The sequence below is a fragment of the Monodon monoceros genome, unplaced genomic scaffold, assembly GCF_005190385.1.
Source record: "Monodon monoceros isolate NGI ecotype Baffin Bay Population unplaced genomic scaffold, NGI_Narwhal_1 Super_Scaffold_17, whole genome shotgun sequence".
NCBI classification, from domain to species: Eukaryota; Metazoa; Chordata; class Mammalia; order Artiodactyla; family Monodontidae; genus Monodon; species Monodon monoceros.
Genome location: NW_021703773.1, coordinates 369,469 through 396,649, shown reverse-complemented (window position 1 = coordinate 396,649; position 27,181 = coordinate 369,469). Strand labels below are relative to the sequence as shown.

The 27,181-nt window shown below is 37.8% G+C and overlaps 1 protein-coding gene and 1 non-coding gene across 8 annotated transcripts in view; one reads left to right on the top strand and one right to left on the bottom strand.

The window, feature by feature from the left end:
* PSD3 (pleckstrin and Sec7 domain containing 3) overlaps positions 1-27,181 on the top strand; it is a 565,580-nt gene that overhangs the window by 466,637 nt on the left and 71,762 nt on the right. For 5 of the 7 annotated variants that reach the window (XM_029226681.1, XM_029226683.1, XM_029226687.1 and 2 more), the window contains one exon: positions 21,140-21,210. The exons of 1 other annotated variant lie outside the window; for it this stretch is intronic. In XM_029226681.1, coding sequence (XP_029082514.1) covers positions 21,140-21,210 — 71 coding nt within the window. Of the gene's footprint in view, positions 1-20,313; positions 20,648-21,139; positions 21,211-27,181 lie in introns of those variants that run through there. One more of the 7 variants, XM_029226684.1, reaches the window with a different exon arrangement.
* LOC114897718 lies at positions 8,822-8,960 on the bottom strand. The gene has a single exon (XR_003794246.1). It is a non-coding gene; the product is annotated as a small nucleolar RNA SNORA70 (small nucleolar RNA).

Genomic DNA, 27,181 nt, shown 5'->3' with positions numbered 1-27,181 from the left:
TCCTTCCACCTTTACTCCCAGCCCATGGCAACCACTTATCTGTCCTTGGGCACTGAGCTTTTTCTTTTCTATAATTTCAATAAATTGAATCATGCATATTTTTTTGTGCTTGGCTTCTTTCACTTGAAAGTGTTCTTTGCAGATTCATCCATATTGTGTGCTGCGTTAGTTTGTAGTTTGTGTCCTTTTATTGCTGAGTAGTATATTCATTCCATTGTTTGAATATCTTACAGTTTACACATACACCAGCTGGGCATTTGTGTTGTTTTCAGTTTGGGGCTATTATAAATAAACCTGCTTTGGATATTCTCAAACAAGTCTTTGCATGTACATATGTTTTCATCTCTTTTCAGAAGGTACCTAAGAGTGAGGGAGTGAGCTTGCTGGGATGTGTACTAAGTATATATTTAACTTTATAAAAAACTTCCAAACTGTTTTCTAAAGTGTCTGTAATATTTTGCATTTCTGCCACCTGTGCATGTTATGTCCTCTTGATAAAATGATCCCTTTGTCATGAAATGACCTTCCTCATTCCTGGTCACATTCCTTATTTTGAAATCTACTTTGTCTAATATTAATATAGTAACTCTACCTTTCCTTTCAGTTTTTGCTAGGAATTTTTTCTAGCTTTTTAATCTTATTCTGTGATCTTGTCTTTAAAATTGTTTTCTACAGCATACTTGTGGGTCTTTTCAACCAACAATCTTTTGATTGGAGTGTTTATACCATTTATATTTATAGTAATTACTGATATACTTGACTTTATAGTAATTTATAGTAATTACTGATATAGTTGACTTTAATTCTGCCATCTTGCTCTTTGATATTTACTTACTCCGTCTTTTATTTTTTCCTCTTTTCCTGACTTGTTTGGGCTTGTGTGTGTTTTGTGGCATCGGGGGGGGGTCGGTCTTTCTTCACTGTTGGTATATTAGCTGTACCTCTTTGTTTAATCATTTTAATGAATGCTGGAGGGCTTACAGTGTAGTCTTTAACTTGTCACAGTCTGCCTTCAAATTTTACCACTTCATGTGTAGTTTGGAATCTTTATAACAGGTTACTGTGCTATTGTCATACATTTTAATTATGTATATAAAACTCATACTCCATTGTTATATTTTTCCTTTAAACAGAAAGGTATTCTTTACTTTTACTCACATATTGACCATTCCTGGTGTACTGGGTTCCTTTTTGCAGTTTCACATTTCTATTTAGTATCTTTTTTTTCCTGCCTGAACAATTTCTTTCAGTATGTCTTATAGTAAACTGCTGGTGAGAAATGTTCTCATGTTTTATTGTTTTTTAAAATGATATTAAGGCTGCACCTTAATTTTAGGAATTTATGTTCACTTGTGTGTAATTCCTTGGCAGTGTTTTCTTTTTTGTTCAGTAATTTTAAAATGTTCTGTTGTTCTCTACCCTGCGTGGTTTCAGACAAAGGGTCTGCTATCATTTTCTGTTCCTCTGTACCTAGTGTGGGTTTCTCCCCCTCTTGCCACTCTCAAGATTTTTCTCTTTATATTTGATTTTAAGCAGTTTTATTATGAGGTGCCTTACTTTATGTTTTCCTTGTCTGTTTTTTTTTTTCTTTTTGAAGTTCTTGGATTCATTGGTTTACGTGTTTTACTAAGTCCGGAAATTTTTCAGCCATCATTTTTATAGCACCCACCCCTCTTCCTGGGACTCTAGTTTCCAGTATGTTAGACTATATTACACAAAAGGTTCGTTCAGACTCTGCTCAATTTTTTTCCTACTCTTTTTTTGTTTTTTTCAGTACTTTAATAATTTTTGTTGCTATATCTTAAAGTTTACTACAGTATTTTTATTCCATATATAGTATTTTTATCTTAGAAACTGCAATGTGAAACTTTTATATCCTTCATTTCTCTCCTTATCGAGTTTGTATCTTTCTTAATATCCTTGAGCATATTTTTCATATTTACAATAGCTGTTTTAAGGTTCTTCTCTTCAAATTTCTTTCTCTCTGTGCTTTTCTGGAACTGTTACATTCTTTGCATTTCTAGTAATTTTTGTTTTCATGCCAGACTTTTTGACATTTTTGGGGGGTGGATTTGGTTTTATTCCTTTAAAGAATGTTGTATTTTATTCCATTGTCCAAATGAGTAACTTGCAGATTAGCTGAACCCTTTAGAGGCTTGTCTTTACCCTTTGTCATGGTGGATCCAGAGCAGCCTTTATTTGGAGACTTATTTAGCTCCATTACTAAAGCATTATTACCCTTCTTTAGACTCCCTTCAATGCCCTGGTGTTAATGAAGTCTTTCTACTCTGTCTGATAAGAGCACAAGCTGTTCTTAGCCCTCTGTGAGCTCTTAAAATTACTCATTCCACTACTTATTTCTGATGAATTGGACCATTTCCGTTCACCTGTGTTCAGATCAGTGCTCCAGCCAAGACCTGGGGATTCCTCTGCAGAACTCCAGAGCTGTCGCTTTGTGCAGCTTTTCTCTCTCTTTTATTCTGCTCCATAAATTCTAGCCACCTCAGCCTCACCACACTCCCTCTTCAGCTCCTCAGCTCAGCACTACTTCCAGGCACCTACTTTTACTGCTAGATATTAGGCACTGCCTCCAAGCAGTAATCTGGGCTTACCTTATTTGTTCCTTTCTCTTCTAAATCACAGTTCAGATCTGCCTATTGTACAATGTTTGAAAACTTTTGCTTTACATATACTGTCCTATTTTCTAGTTGTTATGATCGGAGGGCAGTTTCTATAGCAATTAATCTTTAATGAGCATAACTAGAACTAAACTGATTATTGATCCCTGTTGTTAAGAAATTTCTTTCTAGTTGCCTCAGACCTCAAGACCTAATATTTACTGAGTTATGAAAGTGATAAGGAATTCTAGGTATTTGAGTATGACCAGGTGTGTATTTGGAGTCCCAGAACAGGATTTGTCTTCTTCCCAGCTGATCTTTTCCATGCTTCCCAAATCCCTTTTGTTGGACTTCCAATCATATCTGGTTGAACTGGTTTATCTCACTGCTAGATGGCTACTGCTTCTTGGAAATGCACCAACACCTGACCTGCTTCTGAATGCATCCTTCTGTTTTGAGAGGTAGTCACCATAAGCAAATTTGAAGTATGTTTTATATTACTCATATCTAATGTGCTTTAAAATATATCACTTTTCATTTCTAATACATTAAAAAAGTAAAAAACAGCAGTGGAGCTTTTCTGGAATAGGAGATCCAATTAATTTTTGAGAAATTTGTGTAATGATACCTTTTGGGCATATTATCCTGCTAATAAGTCTGTAGAAATTTATTCGGATTCATCGTGTTCATTATAGCCAGCGCTGTATTACATTTGCATGTATATGTAAACATGGGGAGGTGATCTGACGACAGATATTACTAAAAGTTTTTCATAAGTGAAGATTTGGGTCAAAACTCTATGGAAAGATTAAAACCCTGATTAACTTGTCTCCAAAAGACCACTTGTCCAACTCAAGGTTTGTATATTTCATTTTTTTAAATTAACTCTAAGTACTAAATTTGTCAGAGTATTTCCATAATTCCTCATATAAACATTTTTTAAAACTTGGAGATATTCTTTGCTCTTATTTATTTATTTATTTAGTCTTTTAAAGATATGGTCAGCTCGGGCTTCCCTGGTGGCGCAGTGGTTGAGAGTCTGCCTGCCGATGCAGGGGACGGGGGTTTGTGCCCCGGTCCAGGAGGATCCCACATGCCGCGGAGCGGCTGGGCCCGTGAGCCATGGCCGCTGAGCCTGCGCATCCGGAGCCTGTGCTCCACGACAGGAGAGGCCACAGCGGTGAGAGGCCCGCATACCGGAAAAAAAATATATATATATATATGGTCAGCTCAAAAATTTGTCCAGGAGACAAATCATCATTAAAAGCAAATGTTTTATCTCATAGAAGTATAGGTATTTGCCAAACCCATTAAATCTGACATTAAGCAAAAGCTTTGAATGGTCAAATTTAGAAAACAAAATGTATCTTCTGCATTTTGTCAGGTAGAATGAAAAATATAGTTCAATATAAGCTCTTAGCTTTATTAACCTGATGCATGATATTTGTGGAAATCAAGAAAGTGATTGGAAACAAGGTACTCAAAATATGAATGTTCTAAATCATGATGAATAACGAGATAATTAAGTGATTACTCAATATTAGTACTTTTTCCTAAGCACTTCATGCATTGCTTCATTTAATCTTCACCTTATGAAGCAGGTATTATTACTATTATCCCCATTTTACTGAGGAGGAAATTCATCTTAAATTTGTTAGCCAAAGCTGTAATATAGAATATCAGGATATCTCGTGGGACTAAAATCTGATTATACCAAACTAATTGTGGCACATTATTAAAAGCAGTGCCCATGAGAAAATATGTTTAGAAAACATTTAAGTTCTCCATGTTTTGTGCAATCAGTACCATCTACTACAATGTAGCATGTATTTAGATGGCTAGAGGTCTCAGTCTAGGGCCAGTGGGGCCTGAACATTTCTTTTACTTAGCCAACCTAGCACTTTTTTGTAAATTGAATTGTGTGAATTTAGTTAGGCATTTTCTGGTTAACCATAGTTTCCGCAAGCCCCTATATCATTATGCCAGGCCTCCTTACACAATAATTGCTACTTTTCTGACCCCAGAGTCTTTTGAGGTTGTGACCCACCTCCCCTCACCCCTGCCTCCCATTTAGACTGAGGTAGCCTTAAGGAGATGGGGGCAGACAGATGGGCAAGACCATACCTAGTGCTAAATTTGTACTTCAGTGGTATCAATGTGGCAAAAAACGAAGTGCTTATCTAGTTTTACTACCACAGCCTATATAAGCTGAGGTGCAAGAAATTAATTTTTTCCCTACATGAATTAAACACTCCACAAGTACCTAAGACTATACATGTACAAAGACTGTGTTAAATATAGCCTCTCTCCTCTTAGGAGCTAACATTTAGGTGTACCATACAGAGAATAATTACCATCTAGAATCCGCAGCACAAGTTTCTAAATACATATATTGTTAGCTAAGGTACCATATAAAACATTCAAAATTGAGCGGGAGAAGTACAGTTAGGACCATGCTGACATTCTCCCAGATAACAAGATATCCAAAGAACAGTGGAATAGGTAAGAGGGCCCAGAAGCAGCAGTGTCCAGTGTTTATGGTAACTTGATTATACAACAGAGGAAGTGATTCAGATATTGAAGACAACAGAACTATTTCAGTAAATGGTGCTGAGGGTGTGGGCAGTGATATGTGTGGTCGGGGGAGGTATGTGGTGTCTGTGGAGGGGGTGAGGTGGGTGTGGTGTGTGTGCTTATGGAATGAGGGTGGGGTGGGTGGTATGTGCGTGTCTGTGTATGTTCCCCACCTCAGCCCAACCAGAAAAATCAGTTTCAGGTAGATTAAAGGTAAACATTTGAGAGAGAAAATCTAAAATGTTTAGATCAAAATGTGAAGCAACATCTTAATGACCTTTGGGTAGAGAAGGCTTTCTTAAGATTTAGAAAAACAAAAACAGTGAAAGGATATATTGCTGTATATGATTACATAAATGTGAAGACTCCTCTTTTAAAAAGTTAGAAGATAATCCACACTATGGGAGAAGATACTTTGTAGCATATTATATTACTAATAATGGATTAGTATTGTGTGTGTGTGTGTAAAGGAATCTTAAATTAATTAGAAAGACGACATAACAGAAAAATGGACAACAGTTGGAACAGACCATTCACAGAAAAATAAATTGCAGTGATCCATAAATATATATGAGGAGATACTTAGCCTCCAGTAATCAAGGATATTCAGATTAAACACACAGTGAGATATCATTTCACATATGTCTCATTGGCCAGAATTTGAAAGAGTGATAATACCAAATGCTGGCAAGGATTTTAGAGCAGTGAGCACTCTTCCACCCCGTGCATGTGAGTGTCGGTGGTATCACCACTTTGGAAGACAGTTGGCAATAATCAATAAAGTTGGAAGAGCCTACACCTGTGTCTCAGTTAACCCAGTCCTAGGTACGTATCTACAGAAACTCTTGCCATTTTACAAGGAGGGGATTGTTCATAGCAACATTATGTTAGATCAAAATAAAACAACCTAAATGGCCCTTAATAAGAGATTGGAAAGGTTTCATATATTCATATAGTAGAAAACTATGTAACAGTGAAAAGCAAGTAACTAGAGTTACAATTTTTAACATGAATGACTCTCACAAAAGGTAATGTTTAATGAAAAAAAGCAACTTGCAGAAGAATGTGCATATATGGTAGCATCTTAAAGCATGCAACACAGCACTATTTTGAATAGGAACACATCCACATAGGAATCATTAAATATGGCTTAGTGGTTACCTCTGGAAAGGGGAAGAACATGCAGTCAGTGAGGAGTACCTAGCAATTCAACTATATAGACAATTTTTAAAAATTAGGTACACATATGTTTCTTGCTCTTGATAGCCTTCTGATCTCTTAACGTTTCATTATAAAATTTTTAAAACTTGATAGAACACCTGATTGCATGGGAAATTTAGAAGCAGTTGGTATTTTTCTTGAAGTCTGTGCAAGAAAAATAATAATTATAAAACCGAAAACCCCAAAATTAGTATTCACCTCGTAATATTTTAAACCTTCACCACAATAATAAAATTTTGGTTTTTTTGTTTTTCACATTTAGAAATGTAAAAGATTTAATTATGGTTACACAGTGGAATGTAAATATTGTCCACCTTGACCCTGTAAGAATACAGATGAAAGAATTTGGGGTGTAAAAGTGGAGAGGGGAGAGCCCAAGGGAAACAGGGATAGAGCCATCATGCTGCTCTTAGAGAGAAGTGGAAAGGGACTACCTAATACCCAAGAAGCAGGAAATAATGTTGTTAGCATGCTCTTAAAACTACTGGGACAACAAATAAGATGCAGATAAAAAGCCATACAAATGTACTGGGCAGGTGGAATGGAGCAGTCACATTTGCTAGTCCTCATCTCTCACAGCAGAAAATCAATAGAGAATTTTACAATCTATTATCACAGCACATTGTTTAGGGATATGATGCAAATTAACTACCCCGAGAAAGAGTAAATGTTAAAAAGTGGTTTCTTTTGGAAACTGGTATTGGAGGAGTTGGGAAGAAGTGAATCAAAGAAGCTAATTATGTGGACATACCACTTTAGTAATTTTGAAATATTTGAATCACATTTCCAGTATAGATCCTTCATTGATTTTACCCACCTGAGATCTGTTTCTATTTGAAATATTGAAATGTTAATTGCTTTTTAAGGGTGTGGGAGCCATATTTGTTTCACATTTTAGATCTCATTTTAAACGCTTTGGATGTAAGGAGTGTTGAGTAGTGTCTTGAGAAGGTTAGGGGGTTTCACTCACTTTAGAGGGGTTTACACATTGCCTGTCAGTGAAAGTTTTGAAAATTCAGTCCCACATGTCAAATTTGAGAGAGTAGATGATATTCTGAGTCACACTTACTGAAAATAGAGTTTATAATGGCACTGCAGGCAGAATTCTTTGTTATTGTATAACACTGGGAACAGCGACACTGTAATTAAGAGATAATAAAAGTGGAATATTTTTTCCCCAGAAGACAGTGTCTCCTCCTATTAGAGAAAGACTCTTTAAGTGGAGGCAAAGCAAAGCAATTATTTTAAAACTAGGCTAAGTTCCCCCTCCTTGCCACTTTGCTGTTCTGTGGCAGCAGGGTTGTATAATGAAGCCCTTTGACACAAGGCCAAAGAGCAGTGCCTTGAGGGTGGCCATTTGAGTCCTCAAGTAGGAGTTTGGTGGCGGTCTAGTTCTGGTGGCATTTTATCTGTGTTTGATGAGGAGTGCCTCTTCACAATTCTACATTTAGACTAAATAAGTTTTAGGTTTTTAAGTTCCATTTTGATGGCTCCTGTCTTTCATTTAAAATCCACCCTTTCCTTCATTAGTGTTGGTTAAAAGAGGTCACCCACCGTTCTCAGAAGCAATACTTTTGACAAGGAATGTGGAATAGAAACTATAATCTTTTAGCACCAAAAAAACTCTGTTCAGAATCTGAATATTTCTTTCTGAAAGAAGAATGCACAGTTTTCACTACATCTGATTTTTAGAAATTATTCTGTTTGTACTGTTGACTCATTCTATTTATATTTTCAGTATAGTTAAAATTTAGGAGAAAGAAGAAAATAATCTTCATTTCTCTATGTTTGTTTATTACAGTTTATCAAAGTCTTCAGTAACCTGATGTAAATTTGAAATTAAAAATGCAATACTGGTTTCCTAAAGGAAATAATTATGGTGATGGAAACTTATGTACCAAAATTTTATCACTGGATAGTACAGAATTAAGAATTTGAGCTTTGAAACTAGATAGATCATTGATTCATTTTAGAATTTATTTTTTCTTTTTTGGACAAGAAAGTAGAATTTATTGGTGGGCAAGTAGGGAGGGGACAGTGCCAAGGCTTTCGCGAGTGCAGGGCCCGCCATGTGTCCAGGGGCCACGATTAGGGATGTATTTGACCTCACAGCCATCTGGGATGGGCCGCTTTTCTGCCACCATGCTTTCAAATTCATCCTCATTAAACTTAGTAAATCCCCCCTTCTTGGAGATGTGGATCTTCTGGCAGCCAGGGAACTTGAACTTGGCCCTGAGGAGGACCTCAGTCACATGCTCCTTGTTCTGCAGCTTGGTGCAGATGGACATCATGACTTGGCCAATGTGGACCCTGGCCACTGCACCCTGGGGCTTTCCAAAGGCACCTCACATACCTGTCTGGAGCCTCAACTGGGGACAGCATACCAGTCACGAATGTCCACTGGAAAGGGCTGAATCCAACATCCCTTAGGGCAACCCATACTGGCAACAGGCTCATACACTACACTACCAAGGAGCCTGTTGTTTGCAGCCACTGCACACCAGGCCCCCATGGGGAAAAGAGCACAGTCGGCTTAATTGGCTGCAAAGTAGAAATTCTTTCGAGCACCAGCTGTGTGCCAGTCCATTCACTCTTGATGGGAAATAAGGAGAGGGAGGGGATATACCTGAGCAGGTGTCATTCAGCTGAAAGCTGAATTGCAAAAGGAAGTCCATAACATCTTTGGATACAAATGGCGTATATAAGAGTATTCCAGTGAGGGAAATAGGTAATGCAAAAGCCTCAAAGGTGAGATTGCCACCTTAAGGTGCTTATTAGCACAGTGTCTGGCACATAGAAAGAACCTAATTGTTATTAAAGAACTTAGTTATTGTTTTAGATAATATTAGCAGCAGCAGCAGTGTTATTGCCATCATCATCTTGGAAACAGCTGAATGACCAGCAAGAGCAATACAGTGTCACTCTTGCAGTCATTTTTAAAATGACATATGATATATAAGTAGAAATGTTTAAAGGAAACAAGTATGATATCCCAATTTTGTGGCAGATGTGTGCGTAGTAAAATGATTAGGAGCTTATATACTGAAATGCTCTCTGGTGGTTAGACTGGTGATTTTACGTATTTTTTCTATGTGTGGTTTTTTCTGTTATTTTCCATATTTTTTATTTACTTTGAAATTTTTTGCCATTGACACTTGATGAATATAACTTACATTATCAGGGAAAATCAGTGTTTTATGTTAAACATTTGTTATTTAAAATATAACATCAATGCAATAGAATATTTAAAGGCCTAATGAAATATAATGATGTCTAAAATATAGTAAAATGTTTTCAAAACAAAGACAAATGGAAAGAGGTATAACAAACACTTAAGCATGATTACCAATAAAAATTGACTGTTAAATAACAAAAAATGCAATAAAATAAATTTAAAATATATAATTGGCTTTATTAAACCATCAGTCAATTGGGCAGCATCCCACCTTGCAAGCAGAGAGGAGCTTGGAGGAGCCGTACAAAGTCAAGGCTTTTATAGGCAGGAGGGAAGGGAAAAGGGGAGAGTGGTCACCTTATCTTCTTCTGGGGTATGGAAAGGGCCTGTGTAGCATATTTCCTCATTGCTGCTGATAAGAAACTTCCAGACTAGTTGGTTAAGACCATTCCTGGAGGAGGTTGTACTGCAATTACTGCAATAAAGTTAGTTATTAAGCCTCGGTCTGGTGAGGTGGGCTGAGCACAAGTGACTCCATTTGGGGCCTGTTGTCTCTTTTTTAAGATGACTTATGATAAGGTGGTGGGTATTAAACCTCCCTTTTAAAAATCTGCTAATGGCTGTTGTGGTACTGTTCTTACCATAAATAAATTGGGGATGGGGATCGTTGACAAATGTTTCATGTTGTTTTAGCAGCACTTAGTAATTTGTATCAAGGCTGCTTGTTGCAGTCCTCTTAGGAATGCAGTCCTGGTTACAAGGTGGGAAGTCCCAAGGTGGGAAGGGGTGAAGCTCTTCCAAGCACTGGCAGTCTAAACAAATGGAAGAGGTTGGCCTGACATGGAAAAGCTAAGAGTTACACACATGGTGGCATCACTTCAGATGCAGTTCATGGCAGTGGGCTGTTTTCTGGCATCTGTGTCAGCGGTCTTGTAGGAAGGGTTGGGAACCGTGTTTTAGAAAGGGGAGCTGGCAGTCTCTCCTGAAGCTCCTAAGTTTGGGGTAAAACAGTCAGACTGCTGTCATCTCCCCTGAGAACAGACTCTGCCTGCAGGCTGCTCTTCCTTGCCACTAGGAATTATTTTTGTTGACCTGTAGTAGCTTTTGCCCAGGGGCGTGTTAAAGGTGCCAATGGGGCTTGGGCTATTTTACAATTAAGGTAGCCTACTTGAATTCTATTTGTAGAAATGCATGCTCAGCAGCATCTTAGACTCTAAAGTTTATTGGTCATAAGGTGCTTGTGAAGTTGAAGAAACTTGATTTGGTGTCACTTGATGAGCCAGATTCAGGCTTATCTGATTTAGCAGTTACCTGCGTTCCTCAGATAGACTGTAATAATTTACCCTTACATTTTATTTTAGTATGTTCCTCTCTGTAAGTTTGATAATGAATCCTGTAAATTACTCAAAAACTTATGAAAAAACATAGTATGCTTGATTTTCTTGGAGTTCAGTGTTCATACCTTTCACATATAATGAAGTTATTGAACTTCAGTAACATTTTGCTACTGTCCAACTTTTTAAGGTGGTTATTAAAATAGCAAGTTCTCCAGCATCTTCCTTCAGTTTATAAGAATTATGAGCATGGTGACTATGGTTAATAACACTGTATTACATAATTGAAAGTTGCTAAGAGGATAGATCTTAAAAGTCCTCATCACAAGAAAAAAACTGCGGCAATGTATGGTGATAGATGTTAAGTACACTTACAGTGGTCACCATTTTGCAGTATAGACAAATATTGAATCATGTTGTACACCTGAAACTAACATAATGTTACATGTCATTATATGTCAATTTTTAAAAAAAGGAATTATGGGATGGTGTTTGTTTCCTAGAATTTAAAGTCCCTTTCCACAGATGTCCATTCTTTAATAATTATTGAAAACCCATAGCAATTTGTCAAGCTGTGTTTGTTCCTTATGAGCCTGGGTCTTTACTGATATCCTATTTCCATATCCAACATCCTCTTGTTGAAATAATCTGTATGAAAATTTTGTCCTGCCTCTTCTTTGCTCTTTAACCAACCTGAGTTTTCAAATGCATTTCACCTGAATGATGGAGACACTTTTTAAAAAAATTATCTTCAATGTTTGTTGAGTTGCCTCATCTGCATGCCTATTTAGGACATCTGATGCTTTTCTTCTTTTTCGAGTTTTTAATCTGTTCTCTGGACACAGTAACAAATAGTACTTGTTTGGAGATTCCATTCTAGTATAGGGGGAGCTCAATAATAAATAGGTGGTATTTCAAGTGACTGTTAAGTGATCCAGAGAAAAATAAGGCAAGGTGAGGAGAGGAAGCCCTGGGGGAGGTGACATCTGAGCAGCGACCTGATTGAAGTGAAGGGGCAGAGGTCATGCTGGTATCTGGGAAAGCAGCAGCCAAGAAAATGTGCGGGACGTTCCTCTGTCAAAATGCTAAAAAAGTTTATATGACTCTAGTATTTGTTTTTCCTGAAAAAATAGCTATATATTCTGGGTTATTTTTGTCTTTCTCGCTGCCTGCACACTTTTCCCGTAACCTTAGCTCGTGATGATATGTTCTTATTATGTCCTGCCCTCTTCTCCAACCTCAGCACAAGTCCTTTACATTCTCCCTGTGCTTCTAGCAATGGCTAGCTGTGAAACCATCTCCTAGCTGAGTGGAGGAAGGTATTTGTTTACAAGTTGGGTTTGTACATTTTTATGGCTTATTACTTGGGTAAAAATTTCTCCATCAGCTTTTGTTCCTCCTCCCACTGTTCACTTTTACTGTTTGCATTCATGTTTGATGTATCCAATGTCAAGACAGGACAGGACCTGGGACAAAACAGAAACAATAAATATGTTAATGAATGTGCTGTACTCCATCCTCCCCCCAATTAAATTAAGGGTGAAAGGTTACCCCTTTTCTATTAAAAATGCATCAGGAATGTCTGGGGCCGGGGTGGGGGTTCTTCTCAAAATATTGACTTTAACAAAGAAAAATTTCTGAATACATGAATGATGTTTAAAAAGTAAGTCTTTGTGTTTTAGCATGGAAATTGGATGCATTTTCTTTTAGAAGACAGTATCCCTAACAATAAAAAATACACTTTTAAAAGATTCACATATATTAACTCATCTGATTTTCAGAATAACCCTATGAGGTGTAGGTAGCATTTTATTATTGTTTTACAGAGACAGTAAGTGACGCATGGGGAGGCTGACTTGCCCAAGGTCACTTAGGTGAAACCAGAATTTCAAATCATGTGCTCTCTGTGGAAAATACTATGTTGGCTTTTGTCCAGAGGCCATCCTGATAAAGGATGGTGGTGATCAGTATTATGAGTCTTCTGTAATTGAGATCCATGTTTTGATTCAGTCTCTTAGTCCAGATATACTGTAGAGAAGGTGGAGGGCCAAAGAAAACCCCCCTTTTCTATCTGCTGAAAACGAAATCCTCATTTAGAACCTTCTCTGACTTGTAAACCCTACACATGGGTAGAATTAGTGACTTCCTCCTCTCTTTACCTGCTTGAAACCTCCACTGTGGTTGCTTTCGGTTAGTGCCATGCTACCGGTAATTTGGTTTATACAACTTATCATGTTGTATTAAGTTTCACTGTTAATGTGAACTGTTTAGTGGTAGGGTTTGTGTCCTAATAACCTTTATGAAACAACACTGTAAAGTAATTATTGTATGTTGTAGTGTCATTTTATAGATTTATAACCAGAGATGTTAGGCAACTTGTTGAAAGTCAGAGAAATAGTAGACAGCAGGGTATGAATAAAATCCAAGTTTCCTGGTTCTTGGTCCAGAGTACTTTCTGCCATTCCAGAAAGATCAATTTAGGGTAAGAGTCTTGACTTCTTAAAGGAATAGAATCACATCCAGAGTGAACATCATCCTGCCAGGGGCATCCTGGGGAGCATATTCTTCCAATTCTCTCTTGTGTTTCATGTTCTGTTCTCTACCAGTGATGTAAACCTATTTCTATTATAAAAAGAAGGAAGTGTTTTTCAGGGAAAAGCAATCTGTATAGGTTGTACTTCTAGTTCCTGTAAGGCTGCCCCAGTTTTTCCTTTTATAAAATAGAGTTGACTGCAGGTAACAGCTCCCAGTCGTAAAGAGAAAGATTATAAAGATTAACTGATTTTTTTTAAATGTGTAAATTGCCTTAACTGTTTCAAAGGTAAATGATTTAGAAATATAAGATAGTAATAGTACTGTTTTATTTCTACCACTCTGTTATAAACCTGGAGATAATTAACACTATGAGTTGCTTAATATGGTGTGAGTTTTCTCCCAAAGGTAACTTCTGTTGTGCGCAGCTGGGATTCCATTGCTTCAAGCAGTAATCTGAGTGTCTCAGTTACTCAACTAAGATTTAATGGTACTTCTTGTGGTGGTGCCTGAGAATATTTTATGAAAGGAAGTTAGGGATAAATATACAAAGATTACTGTTAACTTCACATAATGATTTGTAGGGAGAGCTGTCATCCATGAATTTATCTAAATCCTTTGCATACCAGTCATAGAAAGTAAACTCCCCCTGCCTGGGGTGCACCTTCAGCTGCCTCAGTGACGTAGAATTGAAGAGCTTGCTTCCTACCAAGGTAGCATGTCTCTTCATCCTATAATAGAGATACTTTAAGAATTTTGCCCAGTTTTCAGATGCTGTCACTAGGGAATTAAACTTTAGAAATGTCTTGTGCCTTTTACAAATCTCGTACAGACATGTCCCAATTGTACAGTGTAGAAGGGCTTTTGCTGAGCACATCTTTGTTTCCAAGTTCAGCAAGGTGTTAGATTTATTTTGGAATGCCCTCGGTGGTGTGGCATTATATTTTAAATGTCTTTCTCCCATTAACATAGAGAAATTGAAGGTATTTTACATGGAGCTTATTACATCCTCACATTTCCCTTGTTTCCTGGCCTGGCAGGGCCTCCATTGTTAGCTTTCAGGCCATAACTTAAGAATTGTTTCTAATTAGTGTGGATATGGCTTACTGACCTTCTCTACCATTTGGGGAAAAAATGATATTTTTGTCACTTTACTGGAGCAATGGAAGAATATTTTTCAGGCCAACAGACAGGAAAGAAAGGTTTGTGTATTAAAGAAAAAATAGACACTGTCCGTACTATGTCTTTCTATGCTTCTTAAGTCTTTCTGATATTAAACTTGAAGAAAAGAAGAAAGTAGATAATCAGGGAACCCACAGTGAGGAGTGTTCAAAAACAGGCCAAGATTTTGATGAAAATAGAAAAATTGGAACAGTAAGATCTTAAACGCAATCTGTTCCCAGTTCGGTTCAGAAGAAATTAAAGTTGGAGAGTATAGCATGCAAATAAAAACCTTTGCATAAGGCTTATACCTTTTGGTGAATTAAAAAAATAAATATCTTTATTTTCTGGCATATATCCATCATTACTCTTTACTGAATATTTCATTGCTCAGGAATATTTTATACCTTCCTCTTTATGAAAGAAGGGTGACAGGCTGTGCTTTCATTCTCGGTTGTGCATTTAACTATTCTTTAAAGATCAGTGGTAGTAACTGAAGCCAAAATATTGTTCATTGTACTTCATATTTTCAAGAAGACTTCTTCAAATGTATAATAAAGATAAGATCAGAATATTAATAAGAACTGGTTTATAATATTGAAGATTTAATGATAGTTTCACTACTGCTCAGGTTTGGAACAACTGCGAATTTCTCTTTTGCAGAAATGTGTTGTGTGTGTGGCGTAAAAAGTCACAGAGGCCTGTTGACTTTTTTGTTTCTTGTTTTACTTTGAATATCACCCCTATATCTCAGAGTCAACCAACTCAGTGTGGATGAGTCTAGTTTGACTGCTCTTTCCCTGCATACAAACCAGAGTAAAAGTGGCCAGTGCGATGGGGAACCTAGTGCTGCAGGTTAGTGAAGTCTCAGAGTCCACATCTGTAAAATGAAGAATATAGAAGTGGCTCCTCACAGAGTTGTGGGCTTTAGTTAACACACATCCAGTTTTGGAACAGTGCTTAAAACAGTATGTTCTCGATAAATGTTAGCTGATGCTATCACTACTGCTACAATTATTACTGCTATTAGCCTTGTTACTCTGCAAAATGCTAGGTGAGCTAGGGGGCAGACATAGGATCGTGGCTCAGTTCTGAGCTGCATCGCCATGAGCAGGGGTGCTTCTGAAGGCATCAGCGAGATCAGAGAACACACCTGACTTGCATTCCCCTGCTGTCCTATCTTCTCATTCCCTGCCGCCTGTGCTTACCTCACTGGAGTAGTACGCCTGACTATTGCAAAGGATTGTCACCTGGAGAGTTTCCCCTTAATGTATCCATAGAACATGTTTCCTCCTCCGAGTTGCACTAGACAGTAGCTTTGAAATCCGTATGTACGTAGCCCCCTCAGTAGCTTACACCACCTCTCAGAGCTGCAGATGTAGTTATAATGGAGACATCAATGTGAAATAGAGGCAGTGATGCCTAACTGAAAGGATCATTTGGATCAAACAGAACGTTTATAATGCTTGCCCAGTGCTCAGAGCACTGTAGTATAGGTGCTCAGTTAGCACTGCTGCCTTCCCCTTTCTTTCCAGTTCTTTGTCTTTACTGTGCACCTCTATCCATATTTTGGGCTTTTTCTCTCATGTGGGCGATTGTAACAGCCTCCTTCCTTGTTCTAGTTTCTCTCATCCTGTCCTCCGCTCCTATCTCCTTATCCTGCTTCAAATGAATTCTAGATTATAAAATTTGTGAATGAATTCTTCAAAAGAAAAGAAAAAATGAGAAACTCTTTTTTGGCAACACGATGGCCTACAAATTCCAAAACTCGTACATTATGAAACATCTAAAAGTGATTAAAATATTTTTAAACACCTTTTAAATGAGTGGATGAACCTGTAACAATGAAAGGGAAATGAGTACAAATCTAGGAGGTGAGCTAGCCCTGGGACTGCTAATCCCTCAGGGCGTCTGTGGATCTGGGTGCCCAAGGAAGTACTGGAGATAAAACTACCAGCTTTTAGCACAGAGGACAAAAAGATAGAGTATGAAGGAGCAGTGAAGCCGCCTGTGGGGTAGACTGAGAAGTTAGAGTATCAGAAGTTTCAATAGCGGAGACAATGGAGAGACAGTATTCAAACATATGATGACTGCAAGTGTTTGGAAATGATACCTGAGAAGCCCAGAGCTGGATAAACGTGAAGAAACCTGTACATAAACAACATGAAGTAATGTCTTCATGAGAAAAGGTAATTGTCCACCTAGACTTTTTTTTAATTAATTAAGTAATTAATTTTGGGCTGCATTGGGTCTTTGTTGCTGCGCACGGGCTTTCTCTAGTTGTGGCGAGCTAGGGCTACTGTTCTTTGCGGTGCTTGGGCTTCTCATGCCGGTGGCTTCTCTTGTTGTGGAGCATGGGCTGTAGGTGCGCAGGCTTCAGTAGTTGTGACACACGGGCTCAGTAGTTGTGGCTCGTGGGCTCTAGAGCACAGGCTCAGTAGTTGTAGCGCATGGGCTCAGTTGCTCCGTGGCATGTGGGATCTTCCCAGACCAGGGCTCGAACCCGTGTCCCCTGCATTGGCAGGCAGATTCTCAACCACTGTGCCACCAGGGAAGTCCCTAGAATTTTTTATGAAATAAAGACATTTTCATATGAAGAAAAACAGAAAAAGATTTGCCACCAAAAGACCCTCACTAAAAGAACTTCTAAGTATAGATTTCAATAAGTAATTGAAAATGGCCTCCAAAAACAACCTGAGTTACAGAAGTAACAAATAAAGGTAATATTATAGTAAACATGAGGGAAAATCTAAGCAGACAGTGGCAATTTTTACAAAATGTCTACTTCAGTAGTATTAAACGAGACAAAAGTAATAGCCACTGTTATCATGTAAGGTTGGAGACAGTTGATGAGTTAAAATACACCAAGATTCTTTTATTTTCAAGAAGAAGGAAAGCAGTCTTTGGACTCTGGGTATGCATGTTAAAAATAGCCGTGGAAGCGTAGTCTAGTGCACAAAACGGTATCTTTTGATCAAGTTTGGCAAACACCTTTTCACAGTAGGCACCCAGATATTTGTTAAAATGCATCTACCTACCAACCCGCTACCACCCTTGTAGTTAGAGCCTTGCAGTAGGATACATCCAGTTTCCAGTCAGTAATTTCACTGATTCCTTCCACCATGTTCATTATGTAACTACAGTTATAGCTCTTTCCCCAGCCTTCTGTACTTAATAATGAATGTGCTATGATGTCAGATTTAACTCCCTCTACAGTTGTCATTATGAGGGACAATCCTCCTCATTCAGTGGGGTCCAGCCCTTGTGTTTCACATGGCAAGCCTCACCGAGGGTGCAAAAGCCATAGCCACACTGTGTGTGTGTGGCTTTAAAATCAGGGCCACTGAGGCTGCCTCTACAGCCTTCCCATCCTGTTTAGTGCACAGTGGTCCCTTTCTTCCCTGAATTCCACTGTAAAATGGAGGTAATACTAGTGTCTTATTTTTAGCATTGTGGTGTGCGTTAAACAACTAAGTTATAATTGACCAAAAACAAGATTAAGTTTTACACTTCTGTGGGAGCTGGAAAAATAGAGCATGGCACACAGGGTTAATGCTCCCTGACTCAGCATTGGTCACCCACAGGTGACTTGCGATCAGAGTTTGGTTGGAGAGATCTTTGGGATCCATTTCTAGGAGGCTTAGTGTGGTAAAGATGAAGATCTGTTAAAAGTTTTTGTGAACATGTACACGAATTTGTTACCAAATTGGTGGACTAGACCCACACTGGGGTCCTAACCCGGGTGGAGACTCCTTGTCTCCGTCAAGGAGGTTATTTTTCTGCTCGGATTCACACAGCCACTAATGAAACCAATGAAGAGCCTGGGACAGCACAGCCTTTATTCAATGGCCAAAGAATGGAAAGAAGCCAGAACTCGGTTCCCAAATCAACTTCTCAACCCAATTCGGGCAGAGACACAATGTACATAGGAGGGTCCAGGTGAAAGGGTGGGAATTGGAAAGAGAGGGAGGAATATTCATGAATAGAGGTGTGGTTTGGATCCGGACCTGATGCAACACTCCTCTTCAGTCCTTGTATGGGCTTTTCCAGTTGTTGTCATGGCAGTTGTCAACTATCCTGGTGTCATTGGGTGTGTCGATTAGCTAATCTGGCTCAAGGTCACTGGAAGTCAAATCTTCCCCCATCTTGGGCTTAGTTGGTTCTGACCAGTTCTTCTTTTTCTCCTTGCAGCTTCCTCCTGAAACTTAGATAAGAGCAATTGGTTTGCATTTGAGGGAGGGGTGGGGTTATGATTCTGGGGCAACAACCTTGGTAACAGATTAATAGATTTCTACTTGAAAAGCAGAAAACTAGATTTGTAAACCTTTAAACTGAAGGAATCTCAAGATGCCACTAAATTAGTTTTAGGGCTTTGGGGAAAGCCTTTCAAATCCAGGACCTGTGTTCCTCCTATAGAAAACAGAAGGGTTTCTCTAAGTTCTTCTCCAGCATTAGCCAGTGCTTTGCCTTAAGTTATATGAATTATCCACATTTTAAAATGAAGCAGCTGAAGTCCTGAGAGGTTGGGAGACTGGTCGGGAGTTACCGAATTAGGGTTAGTGGGTGAGAGGAGAGGTTTGAGACAAGGTCTAGAGACCAGCTGGTCTGCCTTCCAGCAGGTACCTCCACCACACCGCTGCCTCTGTCCTGCTCTGCAGCAGCTCCTGCAGCCCGGGGCCACTTCTGTGTGCCCTGCTCTCACATGGCCCAGATCAGAATTTGACATCTATTGAAAAAGGCAGTCAACATTTATTTCATATATATATATATATATATATATATATATATGTATATATATATATATAATGATCTATGGCTTTCTTTATAGTAGCCACTTGTTTTTCTTTATAAAGAAGGTTATGGAGCTTCCCTGGTGGCGCAGTGGTTAAGAATCCACCTGCCAACGCAGGGGACAAGGGTTTGAGTCCTGGTCCGGGAAGTTCCCACATGCCGCGCAGCAACTAAGCTTGTGTGCCACAACTACCGAGCCTGCGCTCTAGAGCTGCGAGCCACAACTACTGAGACCACGAGCCACAGCTACTGAAGCCCACACTCCTAGAGCCCATGCTCCACAACAAGAGAAGCCACCGCAATGAGAAGCCCCCGCGCCGCAACGAAGAGTAGCCCCTGCTCGCCGCAACTAGAGAAAGCCCACGTGCAGCAACGAAGACCCAACACAGCCAAAAATAAATAAATAAAATAAATAAATTTTTTTAAAAAAGAAGATTATGGTATACGTTTTTTGATCATTTATTTTTGAGTACACACTTTAAAACCTTACGTGATGGAAACAGATGGGATGAAATTTTTTTATTTCCCCTGGAAACCTACAGAGTGGATGTTTTGAGTCCTATTTTGCCAGGTGGATATCTCAGTATGGTGTTGGCAGGAGCACCCATGTTCTGTAGGTGGCTATTCACCTACTTTCCAAGTCTAACGATTCTTCAGTCAAAGGAGATTTAAAAGATTTACTTAAGAATAATGCACTTCCTAATTTAATCAGGCATCCAGGTTAAAGACAGCCTAAAGACAGCCAAATAGTTGATAACAGAATAAGAATAAATGGCCCTTCCTGCATATTTGGTAGACATTAGAGAAATGGTATTCAGGTAACAACCTTTTCCAGTTACAGATTTTAATTTTATCAAGATTAAGAATAAATAGTAAACTGTTTTGCTAATCTGTGCTTTTACTTTAGGACAATCTGTAAAGTTTTATATAAGTCAATAGAGAAATTCTACTTTATACTCCAGGAAAATATAAATAAAGGAAATATAAGGACTTCCGGAAGAAACTTAGTTTGGAGAATTTTTATAAAGGTGCCTAATGTCTGCCTTGCACTATGCTAGGTTCTGTGAATTCTGAAGATGAAGGATATCTGTTCTCAGGTTATTCACAGTCTACTGAAAGAGACATTTAGAAAAAAAAAAAATTATGTTACAGGGCAGCATGATCTGCAGCAGAGGTATCACAAATTGCCACAGGAGTAATAATAATTAAAGTTACAGTCCAGCTGATGGATGTTTGGGAGAAAGGCCAAGAGGAGTCCTTTTGTATTCCGGGACTTTTTTCTTATGACTCCTGGAAACTTTGACGAAGCCATGAAGGCTCTGGTTCGTGAGCCCTTAGATTAATGTGTATTTCCAATATGCCTCTTGCTTTTTCAGTCTTTTAGTCACCTCTACTGGAGCATGGACCGCAGAGCCTTGCTGCTTGGACTCAGAATCCTGCTTCTCCTCTTCCTAGTTATGTGACCATAAGCAGAGTACTTCTCTGTGCTTCAGTTTTATAAAAAGACAAGAGTAATAGTACCTACCTCACAGTGTTATTGTGAGGATTAAATGAGATAATACTGCCTGTTATACAGTAAGGCTCAAGAAAATTTTAGTTCTCATTATTATTAGTCTCGGTAGCAAATAAACCAGGAACATTGAAGCATAATCACCATGTTGACCTTTTAGGTTCTCCTTCGAAAAACGCAAATTTCCATCAAATAAAATTTTTCAATTTTTTTCCCTTTCTAGCTCCAAGAGGAAAGCGAGGATGGAAGACCTTTTATGCTGTACTAAAGGGAACAGTTCTTTACTTGCAAAAGGTAAAAGTAGATACAAAAAAATGAAGCCTGTAAAACTTTATGAAGTGATAATTAGACAGGTTACCTAGAAAATATTCACTTTGTACAAAGAGGCCACATCAAACACCCAAAAGACTGTTTAATTGATATCTAAATTCTCTTTTAGATTTTTTTTTTGTTTCTGGTGCAAAAATTGTTTTGGAAATTATTTATATATATATGTATATATATTACATTTTATAAATATAAAAGGTTATATACATGTATATGTGAGTGTATGTGATCAGAGGGAGTGGATGAGCTGTGTTCTAATTATATTCAATTAGAAATGTTGAATATAAGTTTAGACTTCATATTGTCTATTCAGGTTCAGATTGTGGTAACACTTGTTTCAATGGGTATTTATACTATAGATTAGTTTTATCCCTCATTTATTTAGTTATTTATCTTCATTTAGATCCTACCTAAATCTAGAAACACATTTTCTTTCAAGTCCTGGTATTTAACACTGCAAATGTATTCCAGTTACCTGGGTAAGTGTTTGACCATACCATTTCCTGTCAGGGTCCTTTCTTCTAATCCCCAAGTCTGGAAATTAGTTTGGTATCAAGTTTATATATTCTGACCTTTGAAGGCTAGTCCCTGGAGCTTCTGCCTCCCTAGCTCTGTGTGCGTGGAGATGGGAAAGTTGTGTCTTGACTGGAATAAGTGAACCACGTCCCAGGGCCCAACAGGACTCTAGCTCCCACCTCAAAGGAAAGCTTGGAAATACTTTTTTCTTTTTAGTGTGATAAAAAACATAATGTGAGATCTCCCTCAATAAAATTTTAAGTGAATAGTACAGTATTATAAACTTTATAAGCACCATGTTGTACAGTAGATCTGTAGAAACTTTCCGTCTTGCATGACAAACAATACCCCATGAACAGCAGTTCTCCCATTTCCCCCTCTCCCCAGCCCCTAGCAACCACCTTTCTACTCTGTTTTTGTAAGTTTGACTCTCTCAGATACTTCACATAAATGGCAACAAGCAATGTTTGTCCTTCTGTGACTGGCTGATTTCACTTAACGTAAAAGGTTCATCCATGTTACAGCATATGACAGGATTTTCCTCTTTTTTATGACTGAACAATATTCCATTGTTTACTTCATTTTCTTTTTCCATTCATTCGTCCATGGACATTTATGTTGTTTCCACCTCTTGGTTATTGTGAACAATACTGCAGTGAACATGGTGTGCAGATATGTCTTTGAGATCCTGATTTCAGTTCCCAGAAGTGGAATTGCTGGATCATATGATAGTTCTACTTTAAATTTTTTGAAGAACCTCTATATTGTTTTCCACAGTGGCTGAATCATTTTAAATTTACACCAACAATGCACAGGAGTTCCAATTTCTCCAAATGCATGTCAACATGTGTTATTTTCTGGGTTGTTTTAAAAAAAATATTTTTTAATAATGGCCATACTAACAGGCATGAGATGATACTTCCTTGTGATTTTGATTTACATTTTCCTGACAATTAGTGATGATGAGCATTTTTTCATAGCCCTGTTGACCATATGTATGTTGTCTGTGGAGAAATGTTTTATTCAGATCCTTTGACCATTTTTTAATCAGGTTATTTGGGTTTTTTGCCCTTGAGTTTAGGAATTTCTTATATATTTTGAATATTAATCCCTTATCATATATGTGGTTTTCAGGTATTTTCTCCCATTCTGTAGGTGGCCTTTTCACTCTCTTGATTGTTTCCTTTGTTGTGCAGAAGCTTTTTAGTTTTACGTAATCCCGTTTCTCTATTTTTGTTTTTGTTACCTGTTGTTTTGGTGTCGTATCCAAGAAATCATTGCCAATGTCAATGCCAAGAAGCTTTTCCTCTGTGGTTTCTTCTAGGAGTTTCATAGTTTCAAAGCTTAAACATTTAAATCCGTGATGAGTTGACTTTTGTGTATGGTGTATGTTAAGGATGAACTTGCATTCTTTTTCACGTGGACATCCAGTTTTCCTAGTAGTATTTGTTGAGGAGATTATCTTTTCTCCTTTGTGTTCTTTTGGGACCCTGTGGAAGATCAGTTGATGGGATTGTTTCTGGGCTGTCTATTCTGTTACATTGGACTACATGTATGTCTTTATACCACTACCATAATTTTTTGATTACTATGGCTTTGAAATATGTTTAGAAATGGAGAAGTGTGAGGATTCTAAATTTGTTATTCTTTCTCAATATCATTTGGAGCATTCAGGATCCTTTGTAGTTCCATATGAATTGTGAAGGTGAATTTTTCAATTTCTGCAAAAACTACCATTGGGATTTTGATAAGGATTACATTGAATCTGTAGGTGACTTTGGATAGTATGGGCATTTTGATAATATTAAGTCTTCCAATCCATGAACATAGGGTGTCTTTCCATTTATTTGCGTCTTTAAATTCTATCAGCAGTGTTTCGTACTTTTTATTGTATAAGCTTTTCACTCCCTTTATTAAGTTTATTCCTAAAGTATTTTATTGTGTTTGATTCTGTTGTAAATGGAATTGTTTTCTTAATTTCCTTTTTGGATTGTTCATCATTAGTTTATAGAAATGCAACTGATCTTTACACGTTGACTTTTGTATCCTGCAACTTTGCTGAATTTATTTCTTAGTTCTAACAGTTCTTTTGTGTAATCTTTAGAGTTTTCTGTATTTAAGGTCATGGAATTTGTAAACAAAGATAATTTTACTTTTTCCTTTCCTATTTAGATGTCTTTAATTATTTTTTCTTCTCTGATGGCTGGGCTAGGACTTCAGTACTATGTTGAATAGAAATGCCAAGAGTGAGCATTTTTGTCTTGTTTCTTTTCTTAAAGAAAAAGCCTTCAGTTTTTCACCATTGAGTATGATGTTAGCTGTGGGCTTTTTATATATGATCTTTATTATAGTGAAGTAATTTCTTTTTATTCCTAGTTTGTAGAATGTTTTTATCATGTGAAAGGTTGTTGAATTTTTATTAAATGCTTTTTCTGCATCTATTGAGATGATCATGTGATTTGTAACATTTGTTATGTTAATATGGTTTATCATACTAGTTAATTTTCATAAGTTGAGGCATTCTTGCATTCCAGGGGTAAATCCCAGTTGGTCATGGTGTATGCACCTTTCTTTTTTTTTGCGGTACACGGGCCTCTCACTGCTGTGGCCTCTCCCGTTGTGGAGCACAGGCTCTGGACGTGCAGGCCCAGCGGCCATGGCTCACAGGCCCAGCCGCTCCGTGGCATGTGGGATCCTCCCAGACCGGGGCATGAACCCGTGTCCCCTGCATCGGCAGGTAGACTCTCAACCACTGCGCCACCTGGGAAGCCCCTGCACCTTTCATAATATGATGTTGGATTTGGTTTGCTGATATTTCGTTGTGGATTTTTGAGTCTATATTCATCAGAGATATGGCCTGTAGTTTTCTTTTCTTGTAGTATCGTTTTCTGGTTTTGGTATCAGGCTAATGCTGGCCTCATGAAATGATTTTAGAAGTGTTCCCTCCTCTTGAATATTTTATAAGAATTTGAGAAGGATTGGCGTTAATTCTTTAAGAGTTGGGTAGAATTTACTTGTAAGGCTGAATGGTCCTCGACTTTTCTTTGTTGGGAGGTTTTTGATTACTGATTTAATCTACATGCTAGTTATAGGTCTATTCTGATTTTTATTCATAATTCAGTTTTAGCAAATTGTGTTTCTAGGGATTTACCCATTTGTTCTAGATTGTCCAATTTGTTGGTGTATAATTGTTCATAGTTGTTTCTTATAATATTTTTATTTCTCTGACATTAGTTGTAATGTCTCATCTTTCATTTCTGATTTTACTTATTTGAGTCTTCTCTCTGTTTTCCTTAGTAGTCTAGTTAAAGGATTGTCAATGTTATTATTTTCAAAAAACCAACTCTTAATTTCAATGATTTTTTTTCCCTCTACTGTTTTTCTGATCTCTGTTTCATTTATTTCTGTACTAATCTTTAGTTTTTGAGGGAAGTGAATTTTATTTGAGCTGCTGGCGTTTTGAAGATTTACTCTTTTCTTCTGTTACAAATAGGTTTTTAAGACAACTAAGGAGAGATTATCACCCTTGAGGTATGATACTAAAATTAGTGTTTTCACATCTAAGACATTATTACTTGTAAGTCAGTCAAAATTACTGCTATTTAATTTTTATTTTAGCACATAAAGATAGGTTTTTGTTTTTAGGACAAATTATCTCAAATGCTTGTTTTAAAAATGTAGTTCTTTTTTTTAAAATTTATTTATTTTAGTTATTTATATTTGGCTGCACTGGGTCTTCATTGCTGCTCTTGGGCTCTCTCTTGCTGCAGCAAGCTGGGGCCACTCTTCATTGTGGTGTGCAGGCTTCTCATTGCAGTGGTCTCTCCCATTGCGGAACACGGGCTCTTGGCACGCGGGCTTCCGTAGTTGTGGCATGTGAGCTCAGCAGCTGTGGCCCGCAGGCTCCAGAGCGCAGGCTCAGCAGCTGTGGCACACGGGCCCAGCTGCTCCACAGCATGTGGGATCTTCCCAGACCAGGGCTCAAACCCACGTCCCCTGCATTGGCAGGCGGGCTCTCAGTCACTGCGCCACCAGGGAAGCCCAAAAATATAGTTCTACTTTGTACCAAACTTGAAATATTTAGAAAAATTAGCATCATGATCAGTATTCCAGCTTACGTCTTCAGAATTTCACAGTTGATGCAAAATGTTTATTATTTTTCTTATTGTTATGTTGATATGAATCCTTTATGTATGTAAAGTCCACTTGCTAACAAGGGCTACACTGAAGCTATGTAAACTCCCTAATAATTGGATCTGTGTCCTAGCATGTGGCACACCAACATTTTAAAAAAGGGTCTCTGAGCAACTTTGACGAATATTGTTTGCTATCTTGTTTTTTTGAGGTTCGTCTCCCATTTATTATTTTTCCTTTTTTTTTTTATTTAAGTATAATTGACCTACAACACTATGTTAGTTTCTGGTACACAACATAGTGATTCGATATTTTTTATATATTACAAAATGAACACCACAATAAGTCTAGTTACCGTCTGTCACCATATAAAGTTATTATATTATTATTAACTGTATTCCCCATGCTGTACATTTAATCCTTGTGACTCATTTATTTGGTGACAGAAGTGTGTACCTCTTAATCTCCCTCACCTATTTTATTCACTCCTCCACCCTCCTCTCTCTGGCAACCACTTGTTTGTATTCTGTATCTATGACTCTTTTTGTTTTGTTATGTTTGTATTGTTTTTTAAATTGTACATGCAAGTGAAATCATGTGGTGTTTGTCTTTCTCTGACTTATTTCACTTAGCATAGTAACCTCTAGGTCCATCCATGTTATTGCAAGTGGCAAGATTTCATTCTTTTTCTATTGCTGAGTAATATTCTGTTATAAATGTATATATGCCACATTCATCTATCAGTGGACATTTAGGTTGCTTCCATATCTTGGCTATTGTAAATAATGCTGCAATGAACATAGGGGTGCATGAATCTTTTTAAAATAGCATTTTTGTTTTCTTCAGAAAAATACCCAGAAATGGAATGGCTGGATCTTATGGTAGTTCTGTTTTTTAAATTTTGAGGGACATCCAAACTGTTTTCCGTAGTGGCTGCACCAGTTTACATTCCTGCCAACAGTGCACAAGGATTCCTATCTCCACATCCTTGCCAACACATTGTTTATTGTCTTTTGGATTACAGCCATTCTGACAGGTATGATGTAATATCTCATTGTAGTCTTGATTTGCATTTCCCTGATGATTAGTGATGTTGAGCATGTTTTCATCCATCTGTTGGCCATTTGTGTCTTCTTTGGAAAATGTCTATTTAAGTCCTCTGCCCATAATTTCATCAGCTTGTTTTATTTTGTTTTGATGTTGAATTATATGGAACCTTTGTATATTTAGGATATTAACCCCTTATCAGATATTATTGCTTCAGAGATCTTCTCTGATTTAGTAGACT